Here is a 19,714-nt window from a genome sequence, read left to right as displayed (position 1 = left end):
GTGGGAAGTGGCGCAGAGGACCAAAAGTGCAGAAGAGAGACGAAAAAGTATGAAGAGGAAAGAAGGTTTGAGTTGTGGAAATGCCAATGCAGACCAGGGATGGATGGATGGATAGAAAGACAAGGCAAGACAAGACAGTGCAGTGTCTGCCAGTTGTCATGAAAAGAAGTGGGAGCAAGTTGTGAGAGTGATTCAGCCCGTTGGGCAACTGTTGACCGACTGACTGACGGCTTCTGCTCGACCAAGATTTTCCTGGCTGACGGACCAGATGAGACGCCGACAGTGATTCACAGTCACCGGGCTTTCTCTTTTAGGCCACAACATGAGTTGCATGGACGAGACAAGTCAGGCCAGGTGCGGTCAACAACCTACTGGTCTTGACAAATGGGGACATGCCAACTAGGCCATGACCCTGGACAAAAGCCACGCCACTCATTCACTTGCTCACTCACTCACTGGCTGGCTGAGGACGCGAAGAGATGGCCAAGCAAATGCAACACGACCGACGGTCGATCGCAAGTGCGAGCGAAATGACATGGGGGAAAAAAGCAAAGCGGACAAGAGGGCACAAACAATCGGTTGACAATTAAGAGAAGACGACTTACTTGGGTGAAGCAATGCGAGATGGTTGATTAGCAACAGCAGCACCGGGCGACGTCCTCCCGTTCGTGGTGCCAGTTACGGGAGCGGGCGCAGATGCAGGCGCAGGCGATGGCGCGCTATCGTGAGCAGCCGGGCGAGCTGAAGTAGAGGTGGCCGGGTGCGGTGATGGCGGCGCCGGAGAGGTCGACGCGGGCCGGGGAGCTGATGCCGAGCCTAGGCCTGTCGTCGAGGTCGAGGTCGAGGCAGGTTTGGCGGGCGCCGAGTCTGTAGCCGGTGCTGGACTTGTGGCAGAGACAGAGACGGGAGCAGCGCGAGGAGAATCCGGAGTGGGTGCTGTGGTTGGTGATGCTGCTGGCTTTGCCAGGGCGGACTTGGGGGCAGCAGCAGAAGCTGACAGAGCTGGCGATATTGGCTCAGGTGGCGCAACTGGCGGCCTGGGCTTGTCGCCGTCGATGGTGTCCATGACGCGACGTGTAGGATGCCGGGATTAGCGATGCTGGGCGCGAGATAACTGAAGCGGATGTCAGGCGGGCTGGGGGGGCTAAAGGGGAGTTCAGCGAGGTCCTGATGATGCTGGGCGCGTTTCCCGGGGGGGGTTGATGTTTGAGGTTGAGGTTGTGGTTGTAGAAAGAAGAAAGAGTCCGTCCGCGTCGACGGTCGCAAATCGACAGTTACGTGATCAAGGTATGTTAGGTTTAGGTAGGCAAGTACCTAGGTAGGTAGGTAGGCAGACAAGGTAAAGGCAAGGTAAGGCAAGGTAGGAAGATGCAAAAGGTGTCGGGGGTGGGAATCAGGAATGGAGGACAGACACCCTGGTTGGCCGAGGATCTGGATTCTGGAATCTAGAGCCGGGGGGTGGTCCAGGGCTAAAGGCAATAAGCCCAGTCCAACTTGGCAGAGAGACAGACAGATATGGGAAGGCAACCTACCAAAGGGGGGATGGAGGGGGCAAAGGGCCGCAGCAGTGAGATGGAAGAAGCTAAGACGAGATTTATCGGAACCCAGAAGAAACGCGTCGGATTACGAGGCAGCCAAGACTAGCAAGGTGAGACTGCTAGTGAATGAATGGTGGATGTACAGCCAGCCAGGTATGTTATTAATAGACCGGGTCAGAGATTCGAGCTCGGCCCAGTGAGCGAGGATAGAAAGGAAAAGGATTTCGAGTTGGGTTTGGAGGTGCAGAAAAGGATAGGTAGGGAAAAATTGGGGGTGTTTTGGGTTTTGGTGGGGGGAGAGATAAAATAGAGACGAGTGAGACAGGGAAGAGGAGAAAAAGAGGGAAAAGGGAAAGGGAAAGGGAAATTGTGTGGAGGGTGAGTGTGGGCAACAGAGGCAAGAAAGAAAGTGGATTTTGTCCATTTAGATTTTGCCTTAGGTTACGACTTGCGAGCGAGCGAGTGAGTGAGCGACAATCACCTCAGCCAAGACATGCCATCCATTACTGGGACTGTAGACCTACAGAAGTGATAGTACCCATCGCAGAAGCGCCCAGATTTGATTGAATTTGGGGGATGGGGATTGTGTGGAAATGGGCTAGCCAGCGAGCAGCAGAGCTGGGTGGCCCGCCAGGAAGTACTAACCTCCGAGTCCGAGTCGAGTAACTTTTTGTCGAATCTCGCCAGGGGTGGACGTGTTTTAGTTTCCAAGGGAGAAAAGCATCCTCCATCGTCAGTTGACTTGGAGCACAGAGATTGGTCCTGCTTCTTCTTTCTCATCTTGTTGCCCATTTCGGCGCTAGGTCTACTTTTGGACAGCTTCTCATCAACTTTCCGGCCTTTTTTTGCTCCATTTCTCAGATCAAAGAGTCCAAAGTTGCTCATTGGTTTATGGCGTCAACAAGCCAACGTTGATTGGCGACGGGACCGACCCGACGCGACTTGGGAACTGAACTTGACAGCACCTGTTCTTGTTCTTGTGCAGGCGCCTTGGTTGATCATTGCGTCCACTAGGTCGGTACTAGTACTCTCTCTGATGAACAAGCCAGCCAGCCATCTACCACAACAAAAAAGGGACTCCCCGTCAACAAATGTGCCTCCATTGTTTGAAGACAAGAAAGCGTCTCTTATGCATTGCCCGCTCTCTCTTCTTCAATGCACTTTCTTCATTGTCACCCTCCTCGAATCTTGTATTGACTGTCGGATGAAACATAGACGCATTCAACCAACTCATGCGCGCCATTCTAGATCCACTCCCGCATGACGCTCGACCCACTCCTCTCCCTGGACCTACAGCACACTCTCTTTCTCTCAGAAGCTCTCGACTCACTGTAGGTTTCTTCTCAACCTCAGATAAGGTGCTACTGTGCTTCGATGAGTCGATGCAACTCTAAACGGGGTGGCCCCTTGGTTATCCTCAAACTCTGTTTATTGTTTTTAAATCACGTCTTCCCACTCACGTCTCTGCTTCTCGTATTGTCAACATTGGAGATTGATTGCCTGCCCCCCAGTTGACAACTCATGACACCGCCCTTTTACCCACGAGATGGATACGAAAGGAGATCGATGGAAAAAATCGAACCAGGGTCCGGGGCGAAAACCCAACAGCGATACAGAGAGTGATACAATGGGCTCGGTTCTCTACCACTAGAGTGCGAATGATCGAACCCAACGACACCCGCCCCTCTCCCCATGACTCCTCCCCCTAGCACCGCCCGTAAACTCATTACGAATTACGTGCGTGCGCCAAGCTTTGGTTCTTCCCGGGCCTGGGTTGAAGAGTGACAATCATGGCTCGATACAAGTTCAAGCCCAGATGACCCCTTTTGGGTTATGCGCCCGTATCTTGTCTTTCTCTCGAGTTTCCATCACTGTCTTGACCCAGCATTCTTTTCAGCTGATGAATAGGTGGACAAGTCATGCACGCCGTCAGGCAGTTGTCATGCTCTCTCTCATCTTTCATCTTACCCGGTTGTGCTTTGGTGCGACAGTAAGACTTCGGCAGTGTCGGCCACAGCACAAAAGGTCGAGCATCAAGAAAACAACATGTGCTGATGGGTGATGAATACCGAGTGAGTGAGTGATGTTCATCAGTGGCAGTCCCATTTCTGATTATGATGACATGTCCGCTCCCGTCGACTGGACCGCCGACACCAATCAAAGGAAACGAGGCCCGTGGTCCAATTCCAAAGCACACACCTCTCTCTCTCTCTCTGTCTTGGAACCAATCAACAAGTGTCGAATTGCCGTGGGGCCCAGAAATCTTGCTTGCAATCTCGCAACTTCATGGACCCAAAAACATTCCCCGGTCTTGGGCGCACGCCCTCATTCTACACGCCCTTTCGGTTTTCCATCCCAGTCCAAGCAATGAGGAATCCTCTTTTTGTGCGTTGCTTGCTCCCTTGGGGATCTTTCTGAGGCATTCAATCCTTGGCTAATGTCAATGCCTCTTCTTGACACACGACAACTCAAGAACTTTACCCTCGTCCCCGTTGTTAAACGTCACTCGCGAAACTGCCGAGGTTGGATCTAGATGGGGGGACTCTTTTTTTGCACGAGTGTTGTACATACATACAGGACATACATAGTGGCAAAGCAAGGGTTAGGCGCGCACAGAAAGAAGCTGAAGGGGAAAATGGCTCCACGTTCTTTTCTTATTGCCCAGCTGGACAGACAAACTCGTAACCTCCACTGCCTACTCGAGTATCATGTCGCGCACGCGCACTCGCATCTTGTTGGACGGATCGCGAGAAGGAACAAGAGTTGATGCAACAAGTGCTTACGACAGAGGCATAATACTGTCTGTCAGACTTGCAGAACAAGGGGTTTTGGTTGGTTAGACTACCAACAAACTGCTCTTGTTTTTTTCCTTCTCGAAACTCTCTCAGTGGATCTCTTTGTCTTCTCTGCCTAATCTTCTAGACAATGGAAGGGGACTCTCATGACTCGACAAGATAATCAGATGTCGAGTCGACTTCTTTTTTAGTTAGGCGGGAGCGCGCGCCGCCAACAGAACAAATCGACCCATATCTCCCACACACCCCTGCAAGCCTTTTTTTTTTCTCACTCTTGTCATTTATTTCTTCTTTTGGTTTCAATAGCTCAGGTAACTGGCAGACGGTCCTACACAGTGTCAAAAGCCCACGCGCAGAGCTCTCCTCTTTGGGAGGATCTCCCAAGTCCACTGCCGTTGGAGCAAGGTTTACGCCAGTGATCCTTTCTTCATTTCAACATACTGATACTTTTTTTCCCCCATGGTCCTTGTTTCGTAATAGACTTGCAGTAAAAAGTATGCGCATCTACTTCCAATTAATTCCCTCAGTTGCTACCCTGTTTTGGTGTGAGTTGTCGAAAATTGTGAGGGGAGCGAATGACTATCCTCCCGAGTACCACAACAACAAACTGCATTGCAGACTCGGCGGGTTCCTCCTGCAACGTGCCAGTAGAAGTAACCCCCTTTCTCGGTCATCTTTTCCCGTCCCGTGTTGCCGAGCCAGTTCAAGGCAACAATTAAATGAACAAAAAGGGTGCGCAGGATATGACTTGTGCGTCCCTCGTGTGCAACATCTTCACTCCCGGGTAGCACGCTTGATCGCGACTGGTTGGACTCGGGAGAGACATTCTGACGAACGAGCTGTTGCTCATAGCCGAAGTGATGCCTAGTTCCATGTTACTTTTTTTTGATTCGCACATAACTTGATGCAGAGGCGATTGTGGGACATGCCTGTCTAGGTGCAGTTGGCAACATGCCAGTTGTTCATCCATGCGAGTTGAGTCAACCTTGACTAGCATCCATATGCTGCCAACATGCGCTCGCAAACTTGATGCGTCTATTTTTGAGGGTTCAAGGGACCAACATATCCTTACGATGCTTACGCTCAACTGTTGGTTCTGACAACTCGTGTACAATGCCTGATGCCATCCATGACTTTTGTCTCGACAGCCAACAAGACCCCATCACAACCACTCGAAACTTGGCACACGTCAGCTCATCTCGCATGACTTGCTTCATGTTCACGATGCATCCTGGGTAGATCCAATCTGTCACGTCGATTCGTGCGCGATGCCAGATGTATCATGTTCCTCCGCCATATCTATCTGATACAAATTAGCCTGAGAGGGTGGTCTATTAGCCCCCCCGTCCCCGTCCTCGTCCGCGACCGCCACCCCTGCCCCTGCCTCCTCTGCCCCTCCCTCCGCCGCGGCTCGTCTTCTTGCCGCCCCTCTGCCCGCCCTTGTTGTCGAACCTCTCAAACAGCCTCTCCTCCCCAAACGCCCCCTCACCGAACCTCATAAAGTTGACGAGACCGCGGTCCACAATCGCCACCAGCACGTTGCGGTGTCCGTGCTTCAGGCGCTGATACATACGCCCGGGGCCCTTCCACGCCTCGTTGGGCGGGTCGTGAGGCGTCGATTCCAGGAGGGCCTCAATCTCCTCCAGGGTCGGCACGAATGTGTCACCGGCGTCGACCACGGCGATGCGGAAGTCGGGCGGCGGTGGGTTCTTCTTGGAGAAAGGTGCGCCGCCAGACTTCCACACGTGCCAGAAGACCCGGTATGGCTCCTGCGGCGGGTGTATTGTGGGAGGTGTAGGCAGCGGCTTGTGACAGGGGAGGATGGCGAGTTGATCGTAGATGGGCCTATAGGCACGGTAGAGGCCTGGCTGAACAAGAGGTCCCAATGGCTTCTGCCTTGAGGGCGCGGCGCCCGAGCTAAAGAAGGAAAACAGCCACTGCCAGAGGGTCTTTGACGCTGGAGCCTGAGGTGGTGCCTCGTAAGGCGGCGCCCGTAGGACGTAGAAGCCTGCTCGCTTGAGGTGTGAAAAGACTTGGAACTGAGGCAATGTGATCTTGCCCCTCTCGCCTTCATGGCCGATGAGGAGTGAATATGCCGCCTCGAGACTTAGCGGGAGTCCAACATCGTAGTTGTCTGGTCCTAGATCCGTCCTTGGAGTTCCGTCACTCGACAGAAGCTCCTCCAATTGTCGCTCCGGCCACCAGAGATCCACGGTCCCTCTCTCAACCAAGTAGAGAGCTTCTTCAGGCAGAAGCCAAAGCCGTCCCGCACCAAGGCGCTCAACCTTGCCGGGCACTGCGCGCCCAATATCCTTCTGCCAGCTGCCGCGCTCCTGCTCGACCATGACGACTCTGTCCCTTAGCCAGAGACCATCACGCTCGCCAGAGTGCTCAGTCTCGGCCCACCAGTCTGGGAAGCACCAGCCACGCACCCAGGCATCCTCGCGATGTATCCTCGTGTAGCCCAGCACGTTGTCCATGACCTTGCGGCTCTGCTCGAGGAGGTTGTCCTGCGCGCGAGTCCCATGCGACTCAAAGTCCTTTTCGCCCTTGCGGATCGCCTTGCCCGAGACGCCAGCCTTATCAAACATGGAGAGGAATAGCTTGTAGTCGGGCGCATCTTCGTCGGCGTCTTCCGTAGCAGCGGCATTCGCGCCGTTCACCGGCGTAGCGACGGTGGGGTTATCGTCGTCGTCAAAAGCCATGACGGGCAGTTGAGAGTGGCTTCGGTAATTATTCAGACAGTCGCGGTGATCCAGAGAATTTCGAGCAGGACCTCAGGATATGCTGCCATTAGGATAGTATCGGTCTGGTTGAAGAGGAGAAGACGTAAGTTGAAGAAATAATTCCATGCGAGGCTGCGAATGTGTGAAGCCTTGCTCACCCCGCGCCCCACCTTGAATCTCACCGAGGAGGCGCCTTAGCCTGGGCTTTATCGAAGCCACTCAACGAATCATCGCTAACTTGGCCGAGTGGTTAAGGCGCTGTGTTTAGGTTCTCATCAGAAACCAAACCCGCAGTGGGAAACCGCGGAGGTTCGAACCCTCCAGTTAGCAATCAGCGATTCAATTCTTTTTTTGCCGTTTTTAGTAATTGTCAGACTTACTGGTGTAGCTCTCTTCGCTGCTTGATCATCCGTTGGATGGTTCTCAGTGATCGGTGCTACTCTGGATGGACAATGTGGTGGCTTCTTTTTGCTCTCCTCTTCACTGGCACTCCGTTCAGTTGCCTTGACGTTCAGAATCACTCACCTTGCCTTTATATCCTAAAACGCAATACCGGTAAATACTATTTGCTTCGAGCTTGTGGTAATCGTCTCGGTACGTTATGAGATACACGTCCTCCACCAACTTATTACCGTGCACTACGCTGACGCAAGTTCTCGCTTTGCTGCAGGTTCACGGAACAAACCCATCGCCTTCATCAATACATCTTGATTCATCTCGCTACTGCGTATCGACATCTACAAAACATTGCTTGTCGTGCACTTGCCCACTGCCTGTGCCCAGAACCCCTCCCTCCTAGGTAGTCCTCCGGAACGCCATGAACTATGCCCGATTATAAGAGCCCCATCCCATCTTCGCCAAACCCCTGAAATGCAAACGCCCCTGGGTATACTTCGAGTGGCGGACCTGGCCTCCCCCGTGGACCGACTCCAACCGTCGCCTCCGTCCATCCCCGCTTCCATCTGTCGTGCTGCCGGTGCAATCAAGTCCCGAAGCCGGAGTGCTGTGATGTTCGGTCTCGGAGGAATTCATGACGCGGGAGATTTGTTTCATCCGACGCGGCACTGCCTGCAGCGATATACGGGGCGCAGCAGGCGTCTCTCCGTCATCGTGCGGACGTGGCGTGCGGCTCTGGAGGCTGCTATAAGGTGACTATCTCGGAACCCGTATTTTCGTCACTCAATGAATGGCTTCTTTTGTCCGCCCACCATGCAAAGGCCCAGAGCTCGTAATGAATCGCGGTCGTTGGCGAGGATAATGGTCTGCGCGGGTAGCATGGGGTTATTGGGGTCGACGTGCGAGGCTTCTTTGGCCGCTTGCTCGATAGCGTCCATCTCTTCTTTGCAGGCTTGTTGGTCGAGGGGGCAGATGACGATCGGTTGTCGTAGGGTCACGTCGCGAGCGCCGCTTAGATTGACCTGGGAATATTAGCAGAGACGAGACAAAAGAGCAAAGCCCATACCTTGATGCTGAGATAAAATTCTATCTTGTAGAGCGTCGAGGTGGTGGTAAATGATGTGACCTCGTAGAGAGGGAACTGTGGTTTTCCCCTTTTGATAATTCCATCTGGATCGCGCAAATCCTTTGAAGGAAAGTTGAGGCCTATGTTGGTGGCATATCCTGCCTCGGGTATTTTCGTCTTGACCACCTGGACCTGTCTTGATATCTTGTTCACTTTCTTTGAGGGTTCGTCGCCCTCCGGGTTGTATGTAATCTCCTCCTCGATGGTCAGGGTGATCTTGTCAATGGTGACTCGCTTTGCCTTGTGCAGCCAGTCGGTGTTGGGTGACAACTTGATATATACTGTGATGGGGTCGCTGGGGCCGTAGCTCCATCGTGGGAGGTTGATGCCCAGGTGGACAATGTTGTCGTTGGTTACGAGCTTGGACTCGGGTTTGTTGTACATGCCAAAAGTGGAGAGGGTATCGTAGCGCAGAAGTGGTATAGGGAAGCTGTATTTGTACTGGTTGCTGTGGCCCTGCTGGACCGTGACGACGAGTTCGTAGTATGTCTCGGCGGTTCGACTCGGGAGCTGGAGAGAGGCTGGAGGGATGCGTCGGTTCGACTCTTCTCCGCCGCGGCCGTAGGGAATAAAGAGGACGAACGGGAGGTCCATGGCGATGACCTTTTCGGCCTCCCTTCCGGATGCGCAGCGAAAGAGAAGCTGCTCCTTGCCGACGAGGTCTGTAGTCTCCCGTCGGGGGGCGCCGAGATGTCGTTTCGCGAGGCTGTCGGCGTCGGGGTGGATGGTTTCTCGGCGCTGAAGGCATATTCGAACGAGGGAGATGGGTACGGGCATGGAATAGCCCTGGCCAGGACGGATCTCGACCTTGCCTTCGATGCGCGGCTTTGTCAATTTGTCAGCTTGGTGCGGGAGACATTCACAGCCGCGCAACAGAGCGAGAAGGCTCCGGGGCGTAAGCACGAGATTGAACATACCAGAGTCGCAGAGATGCCGGGGTAGCCCACGAGGAAGCTGCTATTGGGAGGGCCGGATACCCTCACACTCGCGGGAGCCGACATGATGGCGTTGTGCTGCTGGAGGGGGATGTTGGGAGGCATTGCGAACTTGTGCTGGTCCGGTCGGTTGGAGCGGCGGTGTCGTCGAGCTGCGGGTGGGGGAGATGACGGCGACGAAGGCGGAAGCGGAGCGGGAGCGGGCGGCTGGCTGAGCCCCGAGGGCGACGAGAGCGTCGGGCGCTACGCCAGAGCCGGAGGGCAGAGCGTGAGCCAGTGTCGAGGAAGCCAGAGCGGGCGCGATAGCTGTCGACTTGGGGATGCGGCGGGCATGAGAGATTCAGCAGCAGCAGGCAGAGAGGGACGCAGAGGACGAGATGCGTCGGTCGCTGTGCTAGGCCACCCACTAAGCAGGTGGTTGTGCGGGATCGGGGAGCAGCAGACGGGACGGGGTTCGCCAAGGCCGATGCGGGGGGCTCAGTTGTATAATAAGAAGAAACCAAGTGGCAATGGAAGCGAGCGTAGAATATAGAGAGAGAGGTTATTAGAGACGATGTGACGACGGTTAAAGGATCAAGGTTGGCGGTCGCATCACGGTTCAGCCAGGAAAACGGAACGGTAGGTAGGTCAAGGTTGGGCGGCCCCCTCCTTACAGTAGCAGACTAGTGCTGTATAGCACGCGGGCGCGAGGCTCTGAGTGGAGTAATGCAGGTAAATGGTGATGGAGGGCAATATTCTTCAGCTGAGTCTGGAGATTGAGTGAGAGGACGAGTCTACAAAGCCTGAATTATCCAACAGCACAGCTATAGTGTCATAGTTGTGCGCTGTGCTGAACAGCCTCTACATACAGTCCAGGGTCCCGATCGTCCACCTCACGCGCGGCGCGGCAAGGCAGCCTCGACGTCTTAAGGCTGACTTGTCTCTCTAGCCTGGGGGGCAGGTCAGTCAGCAGTGGGGAAACATCCATGGATCCATGCAAATAATGATGACAGGTTGTATGAGAGGCTTTTGTTTCTGAATTGTTTTAAGCCCACTGGCAGTAAAGATCATAAATAAACTACAACAATGGCATTTGCCTAAACCTTGCTTCAAGCCTCAACTCGCCGTTTCTTGTCTCCAACATTCGTTGCCATGGCACCCGTTCCGTCTCCATCAAATGTTGATCCCCAGGTCACGTCAGTCATAGGCTCTCTTCTCAATGCTACCCCAGCTGCCCAGCCCAAGCAGAGGCACAGCCGAGCTCCTGCTGCCCTAACCAGGAACCCACATCTGACAGAGACTCTGACAGTCCGTCTCCGTCTCGCTCTCGCTTGCAAATCCTCCTTGCCCCAGAGTATTCAACCAAAGTCCCTCGCCTTAACCATCCCCTCCAAACCCCAGTCTCATGATGGTGGCGTCGTGCTCGGAGATAAAACACGGACGGACAGGCCAGCCAAGGGCCATTCCCATTCCCCCACTGTCGCAGATCAAGATAGTCAACGTTAGCGCCAAAACGGATCGAGCCACTGTGGCTGGTGCACTGTTCAAGTCTAATTTAAGACGTCGGATCCTCTTCCCCTTCATCTGCTCAAGTTGCGATGGCTGCCGCTGTAGATATTGTGTCGGGGAATGGGTACTAAATAGGGAGTGGATAACTGCTCAGCCACATGTCGAATCTCTGTTTCTGTCGTTGTTCGATTCGTATTCTCAGAGGCTGGTAGGGCTGATCACTCACCTGGGATGCCCTGCTCAGAGGCTCCAAGCTGGAGCAGAATTGGGTCCTGTCAGATCCAGATGAGAACATTAGTATGGAGCTTATGAGATGATGGCATATTGATCGACCGAGCTCTTCAGACGTCGCATCAGCAATCATTCTTCTCATCCCAATACGTACTCTCCTGTTGACCATTACCGCCACGTGAAGCTCATTAGGTATACCTAGACACTCCACATCACAAGGTCTGATACCAACTATTTGGCATTGGAACAAGGAGGCAGCCAATAATATCATCCTTCCAGTCTCCTAGGTTTCTTGGCTGCCTGCCCCGACCTGCCAGTACTGTCTCGATGCTGACGGACTCTCGCAAGTTGTCGCCATCGCTCACCCCAGCGTGGGGACTGACGCAAGGGTTGCGGCTGATGACGATGCTCGCAGTACCCAGACAGCTGCTCTTACACTTGGAGCAGGGAATGGAGTTCCTTGTACCTAGAAAGAAGGGCGGTATCCAAGTCATCGGGTCCACGCTACTCCTGCAGTCGTAGGAGGCCTTGCTTGACTCGGCGTCAGCTAAGACGCGAGAGTCAATAGTGCCAGCTGACTATATTCTATACGAGGAAGACCAGGCAATCTCACAGGAGACACGACGAAGTATCATTCCCGCCATCTTGACGTTGAAAAAGTTCTACCAACCTTGGTGGCCATTGTGCATTATTATCAGTTCACCATGAGCCAACTGGTCATTCAGCATGCATCATACTCGGCCCAAGAGTGTCCACCCCGGAAGATAAGTCGTGCACAACACACGAAAAGGGGACTGCAATCATGGTCATTTCTAGGTAGCTTGGCATTTGTCCCCCGCTGCATCAACATCGGACGGGACTTGGCATCGAGATGGTGGACCCCGATCTCCGAGTGGGGCCGAGAACTAGACTGGGGCCGGGACCCCCGGTCTGCCGGAGCGGCACGGCAGTTGGTCCTGTGTATGATAAGGACTTGGATCATGAAGACACTCTCTAAGGAGACGCTATTCTCAGCATGAATGCTAATTCTATTTGTCTGTACTATCCATCGTCTAAGACGATATGACGCTATGAAGTGCGCCTTCACAACCAAAGTAAAGACCTCAGAACACAACCCGGCTATCAACTATACCCTTACCCATTCTGTACTGCAATAGCAAGGTGAGTTACTCACAGCCTCTGAGGTTCGGGGTATTCACAACCACCTCATCTTCTTCTTCTTATTCTCGCCAATTGGGCTTCTGGGCCGCTTCTTCACCTTTTCCCTGTTCACTAGCTGCACCTTTTGAGATACCCGCGGTTCCATGCCGTACGTGTTACGATCGGCCCAGATGTCGACAGTTATCTGGCTCGCTCCGGGACGCCCGGGGACGTCAGTATCGACAATGCGCTTATGATCCATCTTGTGATCAAATGTGACGACGGGACGCTCGTCTAGTGGGTCCAGCTGAGAGCCTCGCACGAGCTGCTTCACCTTGTGCCGCTCCCACCGGCGCTGACCAGGCATACGATCTGCTCCGAGCACGTCACAGCGGTCTTCACCGAACCAAATGTCCATCCCAGGTGCTCCGGCAAAGTAGCAAACTTGGAATGGGAGCATCCCAGAGAGACGGGCGTCTTTTGGGTTCTTCTGCCGGACTGCCAGGGCGGCCTCGCTGACGTCTTCTCCGCGCTCACGGCGAATTTTGACCTCTTCGTCGGTTAGCGGCCCGGGGTCAGGGTCTATCCCCTCAAGAAGAACCATGACGGGGGTGATACCGCCTAGCTCGCGACGCTCTGTAGGCCAGACTGGGTTGTCACCCACGAGTGACCGGCCATCATGACGACAGACGTCAACGCGCATCTCGTAAATCGCGGCGAGGGCTGAAGAATTCGCCGTATTGACATTGATGTGCGTCTGAGGAGGATATACCTTTCGATCAATACCAATGATATCCAGGTCGGTGTTGTACAGGCAAGGGTGAGACGCGCCGCTGTCGAGCTGCATCAGAAAGAAGCACCGCGCCGCCATCTCGTCGTCCTCAACCCAGCAATCGTCCCTGGGCTGGGGATTGGGCAAGGTTCTCACCCTCGTCTTGTACGCGAGAAACTTGCCACTCTGAGTCGGTTGGGTGCCGTCACGGCTGTGGAAGCCCTTGACGCGGCGGAATCCCATGGTGATGTCCCAAGCCTGGTTAATGCCGCCGCTCAGCGTGCTGGAATCTTTCGCTGGCTGAGCCCATGTGGCTGCCATGAGAGATGGTTGATGACCGGCAGCTGGAGCCAGTGGAGGCTCGTACCAGAGCCAGCCTGGGCCGTGTTTCTGATAGTACCGGTCAAGCCTCTCTGCTCGATCGTGAGTGAAGGAGTCATAGGAGTAGCAAAGGTCGACGAGGTGGCCGGCGTAGAACAGGGCCCATAGTTCCCAGCATTGGATGGCCCCTTCCTCGTAGGCTTTAATAGCAGCGCGGATGTTGATGCTTGCAGTCGGGCACTCGTTTCTCTCAAGAGAACCTTTTAGAATGCGAATGCGTTCTTGGATCTTTTGTCGTTTGGTGGACTCGAGTTGATCACTAGACAGTCAGACAAAGTTGACTATAGATATCAGGCCAACTCACACAGGCACCGAGTTCTCTTCAAAGTTTTCCATTTCGTTGAACTTCGTGCGAGCCTTCTCCAACTGCTTCTCAAAGCTCGACAGGTCGGCCAATGGCTGCGTCTGGCGGGCGTTTTCTAGGATTGCCTCCCATTGCAACACTGATCGCTCTGCCTCCTCTATCCGACTGAGATTGTCTCCCAAGGAGGCGCCAACCGCCAGAGGAGGCTTCCAGTCAGGAGGAATCGGTCGTCGAGATCGTTTGGGGGGCGCAGGAGCATGGGCGGGAGCCCGCTCGGTTTGTGTCTCTGCCGGCGACTCATCCCTTTCAACCCGTACTCTCTTGCTTGCTGAAGAGGAACTTCCATGTGTCTTCCCACTAGTATCTGACGGTTGTTTGGAAGGACCTGCTTGCTGCTCTTGAGTCTGTTGCTTTCGCTTGAATCCAAGGTTGATCTCTCTGTTGGCTTCACTCCTCCCAGGACGCCAGAGTTGACCCCGACCAGGAGCCTGTGGCCTAGAAGGCTTCTCATATGGCTTCTCAGGAGAGTCTTCAGGGTTTGGACCCCTAGCCTCAGGCTGGTGTTTCTTGGGTTCTGGCTTAGATTTGTCCCCCATGACTGAAAGATTTGGCTGGCATTAGCAAGACGAATATTTCCCAAGAGATGACGGTTGAGTTTTACATTGGTATTTGGTTCAAGTGACTAAGCCCCTCTTCCTTCTTTGTCTTCACAGCTGGATGGGAAATTCACCCTCTCAGGTTTGTGGCGCCTGGTTGAACAAAGGAACCGGTGATTGCCAAGCCCTCCCTTTCCTCACTTGCCGGATTCAACCACCCCCTGCCAGTTTGTTTTGTATTTTTGGACGACTTGAAAGAAACTCCGTGTGTTAATTAAGAGCCGGCCTGACCGGTCTCTTTGTTGTGCCTATTGTGAGGGGCTTGGCATGAGGCGTCAATGTTGGATTGAAGTCTCTATAGGCATATGCCTGTACCGTGCACCATGCAGGGCGAGGTTCTTTGAGCTTTTACATGTTAGCAGTATTGGGGGAAACTATCAAACGCCGGTATTCTTTATTTGGCCCTTCCCCTCCTTCACTGGCCAGTTCCCTTTGTCCCATCCTCTCATCGGAGAATTGCTTCTTTGCTCTCGCCTTCACGTTCACCTTCATCCTCGGTTTTCCTCTCAACCGCCAAAGACTCCTAAGGCAGCTTCATTATGGGCGAACCTATGGAAGAGGACCCCCTTCCGCAGGTGGGTGAGAAAGAGACAGTCCCCGAGACTCAGGAAGAAACTACCACGTCAACTACGGACCCGGCCCTTGTTCGGCGTCGCAAGAAGCTCTTGGGTGAGTCGAGAAAAAGAGCCAATTCCTTCACTCAATCGCTGATGCAAATTCAGAGAGAATTGCCCTGACTTTGCATTTCGACTTCCAAGCTCTCCCTAGCGAGGCTCAGGAGGCATACTGGAAATTCCAAGAGGATCGTGGCTTTTCCCGGTTTGCCATTGACCTGCAGCGCCTACTCCTCGATCACAAGATAGACAACTTTCTTCACCAGTGTCCAGCCTTTCTGCTTGCTGTTGCTGAACTTTTTGACGAGAAACATCCTCAGCTTGGACTTCGAGAGCTCTGTGAAGGTATGACCGGTCCCGCCCTGCAAGACAAACAGTTTGGTTAATATCACAAAGAGCAAGGACTTACTCGTGATGATGAATCTACACTGGAGGCCCATCCTAGTGACTTTGGCACCAGGTATTTCCCGAGAGATGACGAATCAGATGTTGACGATTCCGAAGGGCGTAGGTCTTTAACTCTTCCTCTCTCTACACAAAAGCTAACGACACATAGAACATCGTCCATCGGCTCAACTTTCGAGAACTATAACCTTAACTTCACATACTCGCCAACCTGGGACAATGGGGCCGTGGAACCAAGGGTCCCTCCGACTCACGGCCGGCCCATCGGCCCAGATTCCAGACGACGAGGAGAGCCCAACCCAAGCCCCGGAGCTGAAGCCTACCACGACCAAGCCGCTCATCCCTGGATTCGTTATCAGCACCAAACGAACGCCCCTGGCTTCACCAGGAGAAAAGGAGAAAAACACTCCCCTTGACCAGCAGCCTCCAGAAACTAGCGATGGACCAGCTAGAGACATCCGGTCCCAGGAAGAAGACAACTCGGGTTGGCTCAGAAACTTTGCCGGCGATAGAAGCGCGCCCCTTCCTGACTTCAATCTCTACCCGTACAAGGGCTGGAAGATCGAGCCTCCCCAGGTGTTGCTCAGCCGAGCCAAGAACTTCCTTGCCGATGAAGACGTCAACCGGACCGTCGATTGGGACCGCAAGTTTGCCGAGCTGGCAGAATACTTTTCGTACCTCCTTCACAACTGGAAGGGTGAACGCTGGGGCGCTGATCTCCACGAGTGCATCGACATGCTCCATGCGCATCGCGTCTTCGAGGACTACCACTACGGCAAGCCCAAGCTGAATCTTGACTTTCCTGACAAGTGGACAATCAAGAGCTGGAGGCTGCCGCGAGTACCTGGGCATCATGTCGTCGTGGAGGATGAGGAGGACATGGGGGAGCGGAAGCTTCTCTTCAACCCGATCCGTGGCGTCCATGATGTCCACTACGAGATGCCCCCAGATGTTCTCAAGAGGTACGTGGAAGAGTATGGGCAGGATGCCGAATACTTCTGGTCGTCGTCCCACGGCGTCGAGCCTCGCCCAGAGAGACTCAGCGACGAAGACCCCAACAACAGAAGATTCAATATGGTCGAGTGTGAGAACAACGCCTATGAGAAGAGCATATTGAAGAACATGCAAGAAACCTGCTCTCAACTTAGATCTCAGCCTCGACCTCCCGCTGAGCAAGTCAAGGGCACGCCAGACACCAACTCGCTCCGCCAGTTTGCGTGGTTCCGTGGAACTCGACGAGCTGCTCTCCAGCAGTGTCTGAGCCAGTTCAGCAATGCTGAGAATGCTGCTGTATGCAACCAGTGGCGAGCTATAATCCTTCCACCGCCCAAGAAGCCAAAGCAACCCGACGCCGGCCTCCTCTTCACCACCATGCAAGTCGCTGACATCCCTGAGAAGGAGGCCCGCGACCCCTTCAGCTACACCCTCGCGCACAAGTGGTTCACCACAGCGGAACAATGGTGGGGTGCATGGATGCGTCCTCACTCCATCAAGGAGTCCTACGGGCAGAGGCTCTGGCTGCATCGTAAGGAGACCATCATGGAATTGCCCCACAACTTCAAGGGTCCGTATGTCCTGGACTATTTCGACAAGGACATGAGGAAGACTCAGGAGCTCCTTAACAAATGTCAAATCATCTGGGATAGACTGGATGACAAGGAGAAGCATCTCAACCGCGAATTCTTGACCAGAATTGTCAAATGTGTCTGGGAGGGACTCCGATCAGGGGAAGGCAGCTATCTTGAGCAAGGTTGTCTTGTTCGAAATGATGGAGTCACTCCTGTCCCTCACATTAGACCCCTTGAAGAAGAGCTCCTTCGCTTCATCCTTGAACCTTCGGTCAACGCCGCCATGCTTGGCATCAAGCAAGGTGCCGATGCAGGTCAGGGTGAAGATGAGGGAATCTCCCCTATCCTCGGCGCTCATGGTCGCCTGTTTGAGGAGAGGGTTGACGAGATGCTGAACGATATCAGCCGCGACTCCTTTTTTCATCCTACGGCAGGACCCAAGTCGCAGGATTTCATGGAGGTTCTCAACCGTGACTGCGACGGTCCCATGAAGCGTTACAGGTTCTCCAGAAAGGAGGCTATCAGATATGCACTTGCGCTCAAGAAGAAGGGCAAGATTTAGTACGTCCCTCACCCCCTTTCTAAGAGTCATAACTAACAAGCGCAGCGCAAACAAGGATCTGGTGGTCCGTCGCCCCAGGGTCGACTTTCACCCGGAAGAACGAATCCGCTGGCTTGAGTCTGACAACGAAGTTGAGCCCCCGCCACCTGTTGAGCCGAAGATAGGTCCAGTCAAAACCAAAGCCAAAGATGACGATGGCGTGACAATTTCAACAGACATCTCGACCGAAGTTACTGAGCCCGAGTCCGTCGACCTCGGCCCTTACGCCAAGGGACTTCCCAAGCTGGCCAACATCCGATCCTGGGACGAAACCATACTCGATCGCCAGGCCGTCAGCGCCGACATGGAAAAGACACTCGTCTTGTTTGAGGGCCTTGGCTATCGTCTTGGTAGAACGCTTCGCGATCTCCGTAAGCAGCATGCCAAGGACCTCAAAAGTCTGACCCCCGAGCAAAGAAAAGTGAACAGCAGATACGTCCGGGACATCTACGACTGGTGGGAGGGGGATTACCCGTTGCGAGCCAACGATCCTAAGTGGAACCCGAACATGGCTGATGACTCTTGGGCGAACCGCGTCACACCAAAGTTCTGTGACACCATCAAGATGGCCGAGCCGGAGGCCTACCAGGACTCCTGGGACCGCGAGCGCGGTTTCAAGGACATTCACGACTCGGTCTGGGTGGCGTCTGATATGCTCCGCAAGGGTATCATCCGCGAGGCCTACGAGAACAAGAGCATGCTGTTCCCGACCCGTGTCACTCGCCGTATCGATGACACGGGCAAGACGATCACCTCGGCGCCTCGTCGTGAGCCTGTCTGGTCGTTTGGACACCCTGAGCGGTGTGGCAAAGGACCACGGTTCTGGGACATTGACCGCTGGCCTCTGCATTTGCAGACTGAGGAGACGAGGGATTTGATTGAGAGTTCAGGCCCTGATGATTCCGTCTGTGTCGTCCCGCCTTCTCTGAGGGGCAAGCCTCCAAAGAGAACCAAGAAGAAGAGAACCAAGGGCCCTAGGAGATTTGGACAAGAGGCTGGGGAACAGTGTGATACTACCATGAAAGACGCTGAAGAAGGCGAAGAGGAGGAGGAGGAAGTGACCTGGGAGCCGAAGGGTAAAGGGCGTGCTCATGACATCTCTCTTCGTCAGCTTGGCCAGCCGTTTGGGTTCACGTACCAGGACCAAGCCCACATCCGACGACGCTTTAAACCAGGTACACCAGAGTACTGGCTGGGTGACACGCCTCTCCAGAAGCAGAGGATTGAAGACAGAATCAAGAGCGGTAAGCTTCACCCAAAGCAACTGGAAGAGTCTCACTAACACGATGTCATAGGTCTTGTGGGATCAGAACAACCATGCTCCTGGCGTCAACGTCTCGCAGACCTCCTAGGCAGCAAGGCAGACGATCCCACGGCGCTTCCGTACGTGAACCCTCGGGATATCCCCCAGAGCAAGCCACTACCCAGTGAGACGGAGCAGGATAGCCCGGTGTTGCTTCCTGTTGGTTCAGAGGGTATCCCCAGTCGCAGGCCGCCGCCAATTCTTACTCCGGCAGAGGATCGTCTTCGATTCAAACCACGGCGCAACCCGGCAGATTCACCAATGAACCCTCCTCACTGGGATGAAACAGCCGAGGATGATGAACAAGAGGCCAGTCGACAAGAACCGGAAAGCACAGATGCTCTTCCGGGAGACTTCACGAGTCTCGTTCCGTCGATTACTCGCATGACTCCTCCACCTCCACCTGAGGACAAGCAGGCTGGATCATCAACGGCTGGCCCGCAGGGCGCCCCTCCTACGGGGCAGCGGCGACGAAATTCTCGCCCAATGGAGTCTCAGAGCCTGCAGCTGGAGATTGTCGAGCCTGAGCAAGATGAGTCTGAGAGACCTCCTAGGGATCCAGAAGACGAGGCCCTCTACCGAGCTCTCCACGAAGAATTTTATGACCCGTATGCTTAACATGGCTCGCATTAGAGCAAGGGCATATTGTGTATCGACGTTGGCTTTTCTGCTTAGTACTGTTAGTCGTTAACTTATCCTTGTATTGGTGTTGGATAGCTCTGGTATCCTCGACTT

At 54.1% G+C, this 19,714-nt stretch overlaps 6 protein-coding genes across 6 annotated transcripts; 2 read left to right on the top strand and 4 right to left on the bottom strand.

Annotated features, from left to right (window-relative positions):
• Positions 1-601: 601 nt before the first annotated feature.
• Positions 602-1,066, bottom strand: MRS44_000345 (uncharacterized protein; the record flags this gene model as incomplete). The annotated part of the gene is made up of 1 exon (XM_065623995.1): positions 602-1,066. The coding sequence occupies one exon, from the start codon at positions 1,064-1,066 to the stop codon at positions 602-604; it is 465 nt and encodes a 154-aa protein (XP_065479726.1).
• A 4,601-nt stretch (positions 1,067-5,667) lies between these two features.
• MRS44_000344 (uncharacterized protein) lies at positions 5,668-7,038 on the bottom strand (the record flags this gene model as incomplete). The annotated part of the gene is made up of 1 exon (XM_046280163.2): positions 5,668-7,038. The coding sequence occupies one exon, from the start codon at positions 7,036-7,038 to the stop codon at positions 5,668-5,670; it is 1,371 nt and encodes a 456-aa protein (XP_046129530.1).
• A 1,196-nt stretch (positions 7,039-8,234) lies between these two features.
• On the bottom strand, positions 8,235-9,621 carry MRS44_000343 (uncharacterized protein; the record flags this gene model as incomplete). The annotated part of the gene is made up of 3 exons (XM_046271219.2): positions 8,235-8,477; positions 8,522-9,406; positions 9,499-9,621. 3 exons carry the CDS (start codon positions 9,619-9,621, stop codon positions 8,235-8,237), a joined length of 1,251 nt encoding a protein of 416 aa, XP_046129531.2.
• A 1,026-nt stretch (positions 9,622-10,647) lies between these two features.
• On the top strand, positions 10,648-11,001 carry MRS44_000342 (uncharacterized protein; the record flags this gene model as incomplete). Its single annotated transcript, XM_065623994.1, has 1 exon — positions 10,648-11,001. The coding sequence occupies one exon, from the start codon at positions 10,648-10,650 to the stop codon at positions 10,999-11,001; it is 354 nt and encodes a 117-aa protein (XP_065479725.1).
• Positions 11,002-12,430: 1,429 nt separating this feature from the next.
• MRS44_000341 (uncharacterized protein) lies at positions 12,431-14,428 on the bottom strand (the record flags this gene model as incomplete). Its single annotated transcript, XM_046282176.2, has 2 exons — positions 12,431-13,787; positions 13,833-14,428. 2 exons carry the CDS (start codon positions 14,426-14,428, stop codon positions 12,431-12,433), a joined length of 1,953 nt encoding a protein of 650 aa, XP_046129532.2.
• A 599-nt stretch (positions 14,429-15,027) lies between these two features.
• MRS44_000340 (uncharacterized protein) lies at positions 15,028-19,597 on the top strand (the record flags this gene model as incomplete). The annotated part of the gene is made up of 6 exons (XM_065623993.1): positions 15,028-15,157; positions 15,211-15,447; positions 15,499-15,609; positions 15,659-17,636; positions 17,683-18,920; positions 18,972-19,597. 6 exons carry the CDS (start codon positions 15,028-15,030, stop codon positions 19,595-19,597), a joined length of 4,320 nt encoding a protein of 1,439 aa, XP_065479724.1.
• Between the last annotated feature and the right edge of the window lie 117 nt (positions 19,598-19,714).

The sequence above is a fragment of the Fusarium solani genome (genome assembly GCF_023522795.1).
Source record: "Fusarium solani strain SB1 chromosome Unknown bctg00000000, whole genome shotgun sequence".
NCBI lineage: Eukaryota > Fungi > Ascomycota > Sordariomycetes > Hypocreales > Nectriaceae > Fusarium > Fusarium solani.
The sequence above is the reverse complement of the archived record's forward strand: the minus strand, read 5'-3'. Positions and strand labels throughout refer to the sequence as shown.